Source organism: Orycteropus afer, unplaced genomic scaffold (genome assembly GCF_000298275.1).
Source record: "Orycteropus afer afer isolate SDZICR_OR568_19922 unplaced genomic scaffold, OryAfe1.0 scaffold00769, whole genome shotgun sequence".
Classification (NCBI taxonomy): domain Eukaryota; kingdom Metazoa; phylum Chordata; class Mammalia; order Tubulidentata; family Orycteropodidae; genus Orycteropus; species Orycteropus afer.
Window position 1 is genome coordinate 598,973 of NW_006922356.1, and position 13,139 is coordinate 612,111.

Genomic DNA, 13,139 nt, shown 5'->3' on the forward strand with positions numbered 1-13,139 from the left:
AGGTGGTTTTCAAATAATTGATGAAATAAAAAATAAAATCCCTATCCTACTTTAAGGATCAATGGGCTAAAAGAATTTATTATAAAGGAAATATAATGTTCACATTATGTTGTTAAGTGAAAAAAGCAGGGGATATAATAGTAGATGTCAAAAATTTTTAAAAAAAAAATGTATTTGTGTCTATGTACAAGAAAAAGACAAAGATAGAGACAAATTATTAAGGGTAGTTATCTTTGGATAGTAGAATTACAAATAATATTTTTTTTTCCTTTGTGGTTTTTATATTTTACGTAATTAACTAGTTGTATAATGAAAAAAGAAAACTTTTTGATTTTTTATACAACAAAATTGTTACTACCTTAGAAACAAAGTAGAGCAGCCTCAGATACTGACTATATTTAAAACTTTTAAAGTATAGAACAGTAAATAAATAATGCACCACTGATAATCACTGAGAAAAAGGTACTTGTGGAGGACTGAGATGATTCTGTAAATCCGTAAAACGTAGAATGGGCTGGATAAATATTTCCTGTTTCATTTAATGTCATAGGTTTTAAAGCAATCACAGGCACTAACTAAAGTTCTCCATTATGAATATAAAATTGTAATTTGCTTTTGTACTTCAGAATAATTTCAAAGTATCTAGAATAAGCTCTTAAAGAAACAAAGAAGGTTAGAACAAAAAACTTACATTTTCTATTGTGTATTAATAGAGCTTGTTTCAAATCTACTGTTGCTCTTCCTAACATAGCATCTGATTTTAAAGTATGATGACTACAAACTCGAAATTCCAATGTAGTCTGTGGGGTCACATTTCTGCAAGGTGAAATTATAAGGAAAACACAGGAGTACACATCATTATTCTGAGTGAAAATTCTTACTAAAATAATTTACTTCAATGATTTTTAAAAAGCCAGAAATTCAGTTCACTTAGGAAAAATTTTATGTAAATAACATTTACTTTCAAGCACATTAGGATTCTAAAAATGAGATAATAATTTTCATAATAAGCAAACTAAAAATACTAGCAGTACATCAAGAGTCTTATTGAGATTTCAAAATAAGACTATTTCTATTTGTACAAATTTCTACTGGTTTTAGACAACAAATGCATTAGTTATAATATTTTACTATATATAAATTTATACTATTTACTTCAAAAATGCCAAAATTATGATGATTAATTTTCTTTCACAGTTATTTCTATACCAAGATAGTAGGAGAGGATTATGGCTAAATAATTTAATTTATGAAGCAAAGGCAAAGATTCTTACGCTTCCTCTCTAAAAAAATACATGAAATTAATAAAAAATTTGTTTCATACTTTAAAGCACACTGGGGGAAAAAAACACTCATATGTTTGAAGCATCCTATAATATAAAAAACTCATTCCAAGAGCATGTCCTCTTTTAAAGATTTTACATTAATTAAAAAAGGTACTTACACAGTTAGCTGCTCATCCCATTTTGGATTAGAAGAACTGCTGGATTTTGCTGTTTTCTTAATTTCTCCATCTACGACTACTTCTGTATATATTGCTGTTCCAAACCAGTTCTTTTTTCTTTTTAGTTTGGCACTAGAAACTAAGAGAAACATGATAACCACTAGCAAATGTATGCAGTCAAAATGTAATATTATGTACCAAAAAAAGAGAAAAAGTCAATAAAAATGGAATTGTGCTTCTTGTGGAACTAAACTTTTCTCACCGGCAGGATAAAGAAACAATGCAAAAAATCCAACTGATAATGCCTGGGAATCATTTGATTTTTTTTTTTTTTGGGTAATATTTTTTAGATATAGTTCACACACCATACAATTTACCCTTTCAAACCATACAATCCAACAATTTTAATACAGTCATAGAGTTGTGCCTCTATCACTACAATCAATTTTAAAATATTTTCATCATTGAAAAAGAAACACATACCACTCAGCAGTCAACCCTCATTTATCCCCAGACCTAGGCAACTTTTTGTCTCTAGAGATTTGTCTATTCTTGACATTTCATGTAAAAGGAATTATAAAATATGTGGTCTTTCTCTCACTTAGTGTAATTTTTTTCAGATTCAATTGCGTTTTAGTATGTCTCAGTACTTTATTCCTTTTTATTGCCAAATAATATTCCACTTTATTTATCCATTCATCAGATGATGAATATCTGAGTGGTTTTTAGTTTTTGGCCATTTTGCAAAATGCTGCTATGAATGGTCATGTGTAAGTTTTTATGCAGACATGTTTTCATTTCTCTTGGGGATATACTTAGGAGTATAATTGCTAGGTTATATGGCAACTGTCAACTGAGAAACTGCCAGATAATTGTTCTAAGTGGTAGTACAACTAAACATTCCCACAGCAGTGTGTGAAGGTTCCAAATACTCCACATTCTTGCCAACCATTTTAATTTAATACTGAACTGAATTAAGGTTCAAGAGAAAAGTGTCTTCAGATTCAACATTCTTATTAATATCCTGCTATGTACAATTCATAACTTACCTTTCTGAAATTATGTAACTGTGTTTTTCTTTTTAATGCTTTATGTGGCAACATGGTTTCAAAAAAATAACATTTGCTTTTTCAAATAAGTGGCATATTTTAAAATGCAAAGAAATGAAAGCAAATTTATCTCAATATATATATATTTAAGTACTACAAATGATGTCAGAATGTGATAACAGTGGCATTTCCAATCAACAAAGAACAATGGATTACTCCATAAATGACTCTGAAACATTTGAAAAGAATAAAGTTAAACGTATAATTCACACCGTTAAAAAAAAAATTAAGATCCGTGATTTAAAAATTTAAATTTAAATGAAACTACTAAAGTACTAGAAGATATAATAGCTAAAAATGATATATATCAGTCTATTAGTCTTTCAATCTCAAGTCTTATCCTTTCATATATCTTATACACTGTTCTAGGAGCTCTGGTAACATAGTGCCTAAGGCACTTGACTGCTAACCAGAAGGCTGGCAGTTCAAACCTACCAGCCACTCCTTGGAAGGAAGGCTGGGTGATCTACTTCCGTAATGATACTGCCTTGGAAACCCAAGGAGGGGTCACTATGAGTCGAGTCCAACTTGACAGCAGTGCTCATCTGCTAACTGAAAGGTTGGCAGTCTGAACCCACCCAGCTGCTCCCCAGAAGAAAGACCTAGTGATCTGTTCTCAAAAAGACTACAGCTTAGAAAACCCGATGGGGCAGTTCAACTGTCACATGGGGTCACTATGAGTTGAAATCAGCTCAACAGCACTCAACAACAACCTGTGGAAAGTCTAAAATCTGAATATTATATATGCTATTATGCTTATGTGCATACTACACTATAGCATATTACCATATTCCGGTAGGTAGTGTTCTGTTTGATTTTTTCCTTCATGAAGTTTTCCTGCTTTCCATGAACAATGTTCTTATTCTTATTTGCTGCTGCTAATCAGCTATAAGGAGCCCTGGTAGCACAGCGCCTAAGGCACTTGACTGCTAACCAGAAGGCTGGTGGTTCAAACCCACCAGCCACTCCTCGGAAGGAAGATGGGGCAATCTACTTCCGTAGTGATACTGCCTCGGAAACCCAAGGAGGGGTCGCTATGAGTCAGGTACGACTCGACGGCACATAACAACAACAACAATAATCAGCTATGGGTTAAGAACAGACATAATAACACATTAGGATTTTTTCCTAATTTGGCATAGGGCAGAGAACCTCAGTTTACAGACCATAAATTGACTGCAATAGTTGAGGGGATTTAATCATGATATAGCTGATTATTTAAAATATAGAAGAAAAACCAATGCAGAGGTCACTTTTACTTAAAAAAAAAAAAAAAGAGTAACAACTTGGGAATCCAGAGACTTCAGTTGGTGTCCTATTAATAACAGAAGGCACTTAATCCTTCTGAGTCTGTTTCCTCACTGGTAAAACAGAAGCGATAAAATTCATTTCATAAAGCACTTACGAGATCAATAGGATCATTAATTTTAAGGTGCTTTGCATTTCTAAAAACGCTAACAACAAAACCAAACAATATCTGTGCCATTTAGCACAAGTCCAGATTCTGTATTTCCCAAGAGCATCACTATATTCCAAAGGAGAAGAGTGAGAAGAGTAACTTATACTCAAAATGACAGATACTATGGAGCCATTATCTTGGTTACTTAGACTCCCTTTTCCATTTATCTATTTTCTAGTTGGTTCTCTAGACTTTTGATGATCCTATTGAATATCTGATAGCCTTTCAAGTAAGTTTCTTTTTGGCTCAAATCAGATCAGATTTTGTTACTTTAATGAAGAACTTTATAGGATTCTAATTCATGGTGACGCTACACAAGAACACTGAGCCAAAAGTGTGGCTCTGAGCCTCCTATGTAGAGCAAAAGCAGAAATACTAGTAGCTATATATTATTAGCTTTAAAGCACAGTACATTACAGAATCATCTGGGAAACTGCTTCAAAATATACATGTCCACAGTTCATAGAGAAAGAAATACAAGTATCTCTTAAACATGACTCAGTCTGACTCACAGTAAGAGAAATGCTAGTTAAAATTACACTAAGATACTACTTTCTATCTTTCCAACCGTCAAAAACCCAAAGCTTGCAAACATATTTTGGTGATGTTGTGGGGAAATACCAAAAAAAAAAAAAAACAAACCAAACTCACTGCATCGAGTCAGATCCGACTCATAGCGACTCATCCTTGGGTTTCTGAGGCGGTATCACTACGGGAGTAGATCGCCCAATCTTCCTTCTCAGGAGTGGCTGGTGGATTTGAAGTGCCAGCCTTCTGATTAGCAGTCAAATGCTTTAGGCACTATGCTACCAGAGCCAGGTATTCTCATATACAGCTGGCGGGAACAGAAAATGTTACAAACTCTAGGAGAGGGATTTGAAAGTAATTAATTACCAAAATTACAAGTTTATGCTTTGATTCAAAAATTTCCTTTTAGGATTCTATTCTAAAGATATATGAGCAAAAATAAGAAATGATATTTGCATGAAGCCATTTATTGCAGCCCTATTTGTAACAGCTGAAGTGGAACAGCACACAATGTTCATCCATAACAAATGGCTGAATTAACTTAGTTATAATAATTTAAAGGAGCCCTGGTGGTGCAATGATTTAAGTGTTCAGCTGCTAACAAAAAGGTCGGTGGTGCAGATCCACCAGCAGCTCCAGAAAAGACCTGGGTATCTCAGCACTAATAGCAAAGTTCAATAAGACCGAAAATAACAAATGCTGGCAAGGATGTGGAGGTTGGGACTCTCATACACTGCCGGTGAGACTGTAAGATGATACAGACGGTGTGGAAATCAGTATGGCAATTCCATAGAAAGTTGGAAATAGAAATACCATTTGATCCAGCAACCCTGTTACCAGGTATATATTATAAAGAAGTGAGAGACAGGACACAGACAGATACATGTACACCCATGTTCACTGCAGCACTATTCACAATAGCAAAGAGATGGATAGCCCTACTACGGTACATAACACACAGTGCAATGAATACTAAGCAACACTGAAGAATGTAGAATCTATGAAACACCGTATAATGTGGAGGACATTATGCTAAGTAAGATAAGTCAATCACAGAAGGACAAATATTGTATTAGTTCATTACTGTAAAAATCAAGGAAAGGTTTACATATGGAAGAAACTTTCTTTGTTGATGATTATCAGGGATGGGAGCAGAGGGGAAGGAACACTGCTAAAAAGGTAGAGACAAGCATCGATTTGGGTGAAGGGAATGGCAGTGTACTAAAAGTTAGTGATCAACACGGTGGAACTGAGGAAGAAGACACAGGTACATGAGAGGTACACACAACAAAGATAAATCCTTTTACATATACAATACTGCATTGTCAGTGACAACAAACATGAATCTATGCATAAATAGATAGGTAAATGGTGAATGATCAGTTATGTCTAGTCAAAAGGGAATATATCCATGACCATATAAAAGTTTGGCAGATGATACTTCTACATATGTATTTGTATGTGCTAAAAGAATGCCCAAATATATAATAGAGGTAACAAGACACAAAGTTATAATAACTTCTTGGTCACAGCCAAACACCCTCAGGGAGCAAGAAGTTGGACTTGTAAGCTCAGGACCATGGTTGCAAGGGGCATCAAGCTCAGCTGGCATAACATACTATACAAAAACACTGTTTAACACCCTACTTTGGTGAGTAGTGACTGGGGTCTCAAAAGCTTGCAAGCAGCTATCTAGATGCAACAATGAGTCCTTCCTCCTCCAGAGCAAAGAAGAATTAAGAAAACTAAAGACACATGGTAAAAATTAGTTCAAGGGACTGATGGACCATACGAACCTCAGCGTATATGACCATGAGACCAGAAGATTTAGATGGTGCTCGGCTACCACTGTCAACCACTCAGAAAGGGATCAGTATAGGAGATCCTGGATAGAGTGGGAGAACAATAGGGAACAAAACTCAAAATTATACATTAAAAAAAAAAAAACCCACCAGATTTGCTGGTCTGATAGAGCCTGGTAAGACTCCTGACACTATGGCCTCCAGTTACCCTTTAGGTCTGGAACTTAACTCACTCCTGTGGCTTCCAGCCAAATAGACAGGTATACAGGGTGAACATTTACACCAGGTAGATACACTCCTTAGAGCAATCAATAGCAGGAGAACAAAAAGGCAGTGTTTACAAAGGGAGATACCTCAGGGGGCAAGAATGCACGAGAAAAAAGGACACAGGGAAGATGTAACTACAAGGAGGAAGTGGGAAGAGTCTTGTTACGTTGTGGGGAGTTTCAGTCAATGTCATGAAGCAAAACGTGTATGAAGTACGGTATGGAAAATGAATTTGCTCTGTAAAGTTTCACCAAATCACAAAAAAAATTAAAATAAAACAAAAAGACCTGGGTATATGCTCCTGTAAAGATTGTTGTTGTGTGCTGCTGTATCAATTCTGATTCGTAATGATCCTATATGAAAGAACAGAACTACCCATAGGATTTCCCAGGCTGTAACCTTTATGGGAGGCAACTGTAAGGTTTCTTCTCCTTGGGTGTGCCTGATGGGTTTCAACCCCTGACCTTTCAGTTAGCAACCAAGCTCTTAACCATTTGTACCACTAGTGTACCTTCCCCCTAAAGATTCTAGCCTAGGAAGCCCTAAGAGGCAACTGTTCTCTGTCACATGGGGTCACTATGAGTACGAATTGACTCTACGGTACAAACCAACATAGCCATTCAAGAGGGTCCCAGGGAGCAACTCCAGGATATTATTGGCAAGTGAAAAAGAAAGCAAGGGGCAGCTAAGTACATAAGAATTGGGAATTTGGTAACAGAGCTCTGAATACATATATTGTACATATACTGTTTATATTCTGAAAAAGAAGTAATGGAAGAATAAACAAATAAAAATGTTTACCTATAGGGAAAGGGAAAGGAGAAGGCATGGGATGGGATAACAAGACATCTCCAATTGTACTATGAATTATAGTTTAACTCTAGAATCATATAAATGTTTTAAATGGATTACAGAACAAAAATAAAAAACTAAGTAACTGAAAACAATGAACATAACCAATTATCAATTTGGTGGCAGAACCAAATGGAAAATTAAGTTACTTTAAAACATGGTATTCTGAACATATATCCTAAAAAGGAAAAACAAAGAAATTTTAAACTGCATCAAGCAAGCTTGATGTTTTTGGTAATTTTAATCTTATTTTAAAATAACCTTGTCTAGAGTTCTGGTAAGATGGCAGATTAGACAAACAAACTACACAGACCCTCTTAAACAAAGAAAGGGGAACAAAATAACACAGATACAGAAGATAATCCTGGAGCCCTGAGCTCTGAAAGGAAGGAAAAAGACGCAGATTAAACTCCAACTAGTAGAAGAACCTGCATGACAACACTGAAAAAGGAGACATATGGAGCTGTGGACTGTTAGCGATCCTGATGGCATCGACAGCTTGGATACTGCCGAGTGGTGTTAGGACCTAAGAATTAGCCTAAAAATCAGCCTTGCTAGTCAGGGACTACACAGAAAACTGCACTGGTGGTGGCGAATGAAAGGGGAAGCAGTGAAGAGAAAGACAGGCTGAACTGTGGACTTTTGGATGCCCAGAGGGCGTAGGATGAATGTTTACAAGCAGCTCGACCATTTTGGATATTTATTTAAAGTGGCAACATTCTATCAGATTCTGTGGACCTAAGAATAGGCTCTACTTGCTGGGGAATGCAAGGACATACCTGACAGAAAGGACTATAAAGGTATGATATTCCCCTTGTCACTCTAATACCCCACACATTCTTGGTGAATGGAGGTGTAGCCATCCCACAACCTCACCCCACCTTCTGGACCGGGAGGAATTCCATCTCAGTCTGTGTACTCTGACAGAGCCTGGAGGCCCTACCCATGCATATGTATGTATGTATGTGTGTATGTATGTATGTATGCATGTATGGGTATGTATAAAGTTTGTTTGTTTTTGTCTGTTTTAAAATTATTGTTTTTTTCTTTTTATTGTCCTTTTTATTATTATTCTTTCTTCTTCCCTTCTCAGGTTCTGGTTTTCAGCTTTTTCTCTATCCTGTTCCTGGTTCCCATCTTTTTCTTTCTTGTGGTTCTCCCCATTCCTTGTTTTCCTTTTTGCATTTTTCCCATTTTTTTCTTCATCATTCTCCTACTCTACCTCTTTTCTCTTACTCCACCCTTCCCAGATATGTAGGGTTTTTCTTTCTTTCTTTTTTTTTTTTACCATTTTTCCATGCATATTTCTTTTGGCTTTTTAAAGTATTTCTTCAAATGTTATCCCTCATTTAGTGCCTTTCTTTTCTTTTTTTTCCCCCTTCTTTTTGGTGATTTTTCCTGTGTGTTTATGCAGTGTGTGTGTTTCTTTGTCCTATTCATTTTACTTTCTTGATGGTTTTTCAATTGTTGTTTGTGTCTGAGTGGGAGACGACAGCAACCATGCCCATATGACACATCCACATCAACACCTCCTGCAGCTAAAATTACTGAGTGAGAGCCATCACTTCCTTTTGCACCAACTGGCCAAAAATACATGACCACCAAGAGCCTGACTCAACCTTCATTGTTCTTCACAAACAGTTAACAGAGATCTGTGCAGTCACTCTCATTCTCTATCACACCAGCAGATAGGCTGTGAATGCACCAGTGCTGTCAACTGTGAACAGAGGAGCACAGTACCCTGCTTACTCAGCTATAACAACAAAAAAAAGAATACAAAAATCTTGGGCTAATCACTCCAACATACAATCACCAATTAAATACAAATACAACAAAGTCACAATGTCTTGGAAACAAGAGATGATCACAGTGCACACAAAGAAGCAAGATAAAGCAGTAGAAACAAGGGAGCAGGATACAGACCCAGAACACATCCCTGAGGAAGCAGCAGCACTGGAACTCCCTGATAAGGAATTCAAAAGAATTGTATTTAAGTACCTTCAACAGACTGAGAGACAGATCAAGGAAAACTGACAAAATCAAGGAAAACAGAGACAAAAACCTAGAACAATTTCAGAAGACAATGCAAGAACAAAATGATAAAATAAATGAAAAATAAGCAATCATACAAAATCTACAGATAGAAATACAGAATACTAAATTTTCAGAAATAGATAACACACTGAAAGGAAAAAGGACAGAACTGAATCAATGGAAGACAGAATTAATGAGATTTAAGATAAATACCTGAATACTTCTTTGGAAAGGCATCAATCAGAAAAAAGATTAAAAAAAAATGAAGAAAGCCTAACACTCACGTGGGATACCATCAAAAGGAATAACCTACTTGTAATCGGAATTCCAAAACAGAAAGAGGAAAATAAAACCACTGAGAAAATTGTCCAAGATTTCTTGTTCAAGAGAACTTCCCTGATATAATGAAAGATGAGAATATATCCATTCAGGAAGTCCAATGAACCCCAAACAGAATAGACGCCAAGAGAAAATCACTAAGATATATCATCAACACACTCACCATAACTAAAGACAAAGAAAGACCCCTGAAAGCAGCACAGGAAAAGCAAAAAGTTACCTACAAAGGACAACCAGTAAAACTAAGCTCTGATTTCTCAGCAGAAACCATGCAAGCGAGAAGGCAATGGGATGGTAATTATAAAACCCTGAAAGAGAAAAATTTTCAACCAAGAATTATATAACCAGCAAAACTGTCTCTCAAATATGATGGTGAAATTAGGAGATTTCCAGATAAGCAGAAATTAATGGCATTTGTTAAAACCAGACCAACTTGGTTTTAACTAAAGACAGTCCTTTGGGCAGAGAACCAACAATAGCAAACATCAACCGACCATTAATACACATGATGACATAACCCAGAAACCAACAGAGCTATGGAAACACCCAAAGTAAAATAGCTTACAAGATTGTAAACAGGGAACCAGAGACATTAACTGGCAAACGAGGATAACTACAAAACAAAAACAAGGGAAAAAATACTGCAGTTACAGAACTTCTAAATGGTGAGAAAGTCAATAGAGTTGCAAGATAGAATGGACTGTTCTAAACTCAGGGAGAAAATTATAAATCACAGGGTAACCTCGAAGAACAATGATAAACTTTAACATCACAACAAAAAAGAGGAGAAGCCCAAATATTATTAAAAAATACTAAAGCAGTAGCATGAAGGAAATGGTAACACAATTCAAACAAAATAAGCTCAGCACAGAAAACTATACAGAACAAAGAAACCAGCAACACTACAAAAAAACACCTAACAAAATGACAGCAACAAATTCACCCTTGTCAATAATTACACTGAATGTTAATAGATTAAATGTACCACTCAAAAGATGGACAGTTGCAGACTGCATAAGAAAACATAACCCATCAATATGCTGTCTATGAGAGACACACCTTAGAGATACAGACAAAAACAGACTAAAAAATCAAAGGTTGGAAAAAGATGTATCAAGTAAAAGACAACCAAAAAAGAGCAGGTGTGGCAATATTAATTTCTGATCAAAATGACTTGAAGACAAAAACCACAATAAAAGACCAGGAAGGACATTACATAAAGATGAAAGGATCAATTGAACAGGAAAGATATAACCATAAAAAATATCTATGGACCCAATCAATGAAAAAGCCCCAAAATACATAAATCAGACTTTAACAGATTTAAAAAGGCAAATAGAGGACTCCACAGTCACAGTTTTATATACCACTTTCAATGAGACAGAACAACTGGAAAGAAACTCAACAAAGATGAAGAAGAACTAACAATACAATTAACCAACTTGACTTTATAGACATCTACAGAGTACTTCACCTAACAACAACACAATACACATTCTTTGCCAGTGCACATGAAACATTCTCCATGACAGACCATATGTGAGGCCATAAAGCAAATCTTAATAAATTTTAAAAATGCTGAAATACTGCTAAGCATCTTCTCAGATCACAATGCTATAAAATCAGAAATCAATAAGAAGACCAACAGAAAAAGAGCAAACACATGGAAACTGAACAACACGCGCCTTAATTAAGAATGACTGGGTAGTAGAAGAAATAAAAAATGAAATAAAAAAATTCTTAGAATCAAATGAGAATGAAAACACAACATACCAAAACCTTTGGGACACAGTGATCAGATGCCAATTTATAGCAATAAATGCATACATCAAAAAAGAATAAAGAACCAAAATATACACTTTAAAATAACATCTCCAACAATTAGAAAAAGAACAGTAAGAAAAGTCCACAGTCACCTGAAGGGAAATAATAAAGATTTGAGCAGAAATCAATGAAACAGAAAACAGAAAGACAAAAGGAAAAAATCAACAAGACTAGAAGCTAGTTTTTTTAAAAGATTAGTAAAATTGACAAACCACTGGCAAATTTTACAAAGGAAAAGAGGGAGAGAATACAAATAGCACAAAGAAGAAATGAACTGGGCAACATCACAATAGAACCAACTGAAATAAAAAGGATAATATCATGACACTATGAAGGAACGTATTCCAAAAAATTTGAAAATTTAGAAGAAATGGAAAGGTTTCTAGAAAGATAATATTTACCTAAACTAACACAGATTGAGGTAGAAAAGTTGAATAGATCCATAACAAAAGAAGAAATTGAACAGGTCATAAAAAAATTACCAACAACAAAAAAAACCCTGGCCCAGACGGTTTCATCCGAGAAATCTACCAAACATTCACAGAAATGACACCAATCCTACTCAAACTATTCCAAAAAACAGAAAAGGACGGAATCTTTCCAAATTCATTTTATGATGCAACCATAACCTTGATACCAAAACCAGGCAAAGACATCACTCAAAAGGAAAATTACAGACCAATATCCTTCATGAATATAGATGCAAAACTCTTCAAAAAAAATCCTAGCCAACTGTGTTAGACTGAGTTCCCTAAAGAGATAAAAGCCAGCAAAGCTTATATATCTATAAAGAGAGTGAGAAATTTATCTTAGGAAAATGGCTCACAAACGTATAGAAGCTGGCAAGTCCAAAGTCCCTGGAGCAAATGTCAGGCTGGAGGCTTTTCCCTATAGGGGCCCAGAAGCTCAAGGCTGGCAGGCAGAACACATGCTGTTGACTCCAATGAATGACAAATCCAACATCTCCAGGCCGAACAGTGGACTGCTAACTCACGGACAGTTGTAGGCAGCACAACAGAATCCTGATCCACAGAAGAATGTCTCTCTTCCCAGGATGTCCCTGGATATCCTGGAAGCAGGCCACATCCCTAGGGAAACTCCCATTGAACAGACTGGCCACTCAGAACACAGTCATCTGATCCCATCATGGGAACAACCACACAGAACTGGGGTCCAGGCAAGTTGACACATAGCTCCAACTGTCACAGTCCACCCCTTGTCAACTTGGCAGTTGTATACATCTTCTTAACCATATATAACCTCTAAATAAGGACAATTATAGAGTCGTATTTGTGCCAGCAAAAACGGAAAGGAGGCCAAATGTTCTGACCTCCTCTAATCTCACAAGAGGAAGACAGGATTACCAGCAGTAACCCAAGGCCTATTACTGCAAGGCCAAACATGCTGCCTCCCTCCAGCCCTTTCACCAACCGTTCCTCCCAAAGCACCCACCACCTCTCTCCTGGGTTCGATAATTCGCT

The 13,139-nt window shown here is 36.0% G+C and overlaps 1 protein-coding gene across 1 annotated transcript in view; it reads right to left on the reverse strand.

Annotated features, from left to right (window-relative positions):
* WWP1 (WW domain containing E3 ubiquitin protein ligase 1) overlaps positions 1-13,139 on the reverse strand; it is a 130,860-nt gene that overhangs the window by 88,695 nt on the left and 29,026 nt on the right. Inside the window, exons 2-3 of the mRNA XM_007957654.2 lie at positions 1,445-1,583; positions 692-816 (exon numbers count right to left, since the gene is read on the reverse strand). Coding sequence (XP_007955845.1) covers positions 692-816; positions 1,445-1,583 — 264 coding nt within the window. The remainder of the gene's footprint in view (positions 1-691; positions 817-1,444; positions 1,584-13,139) is intronic.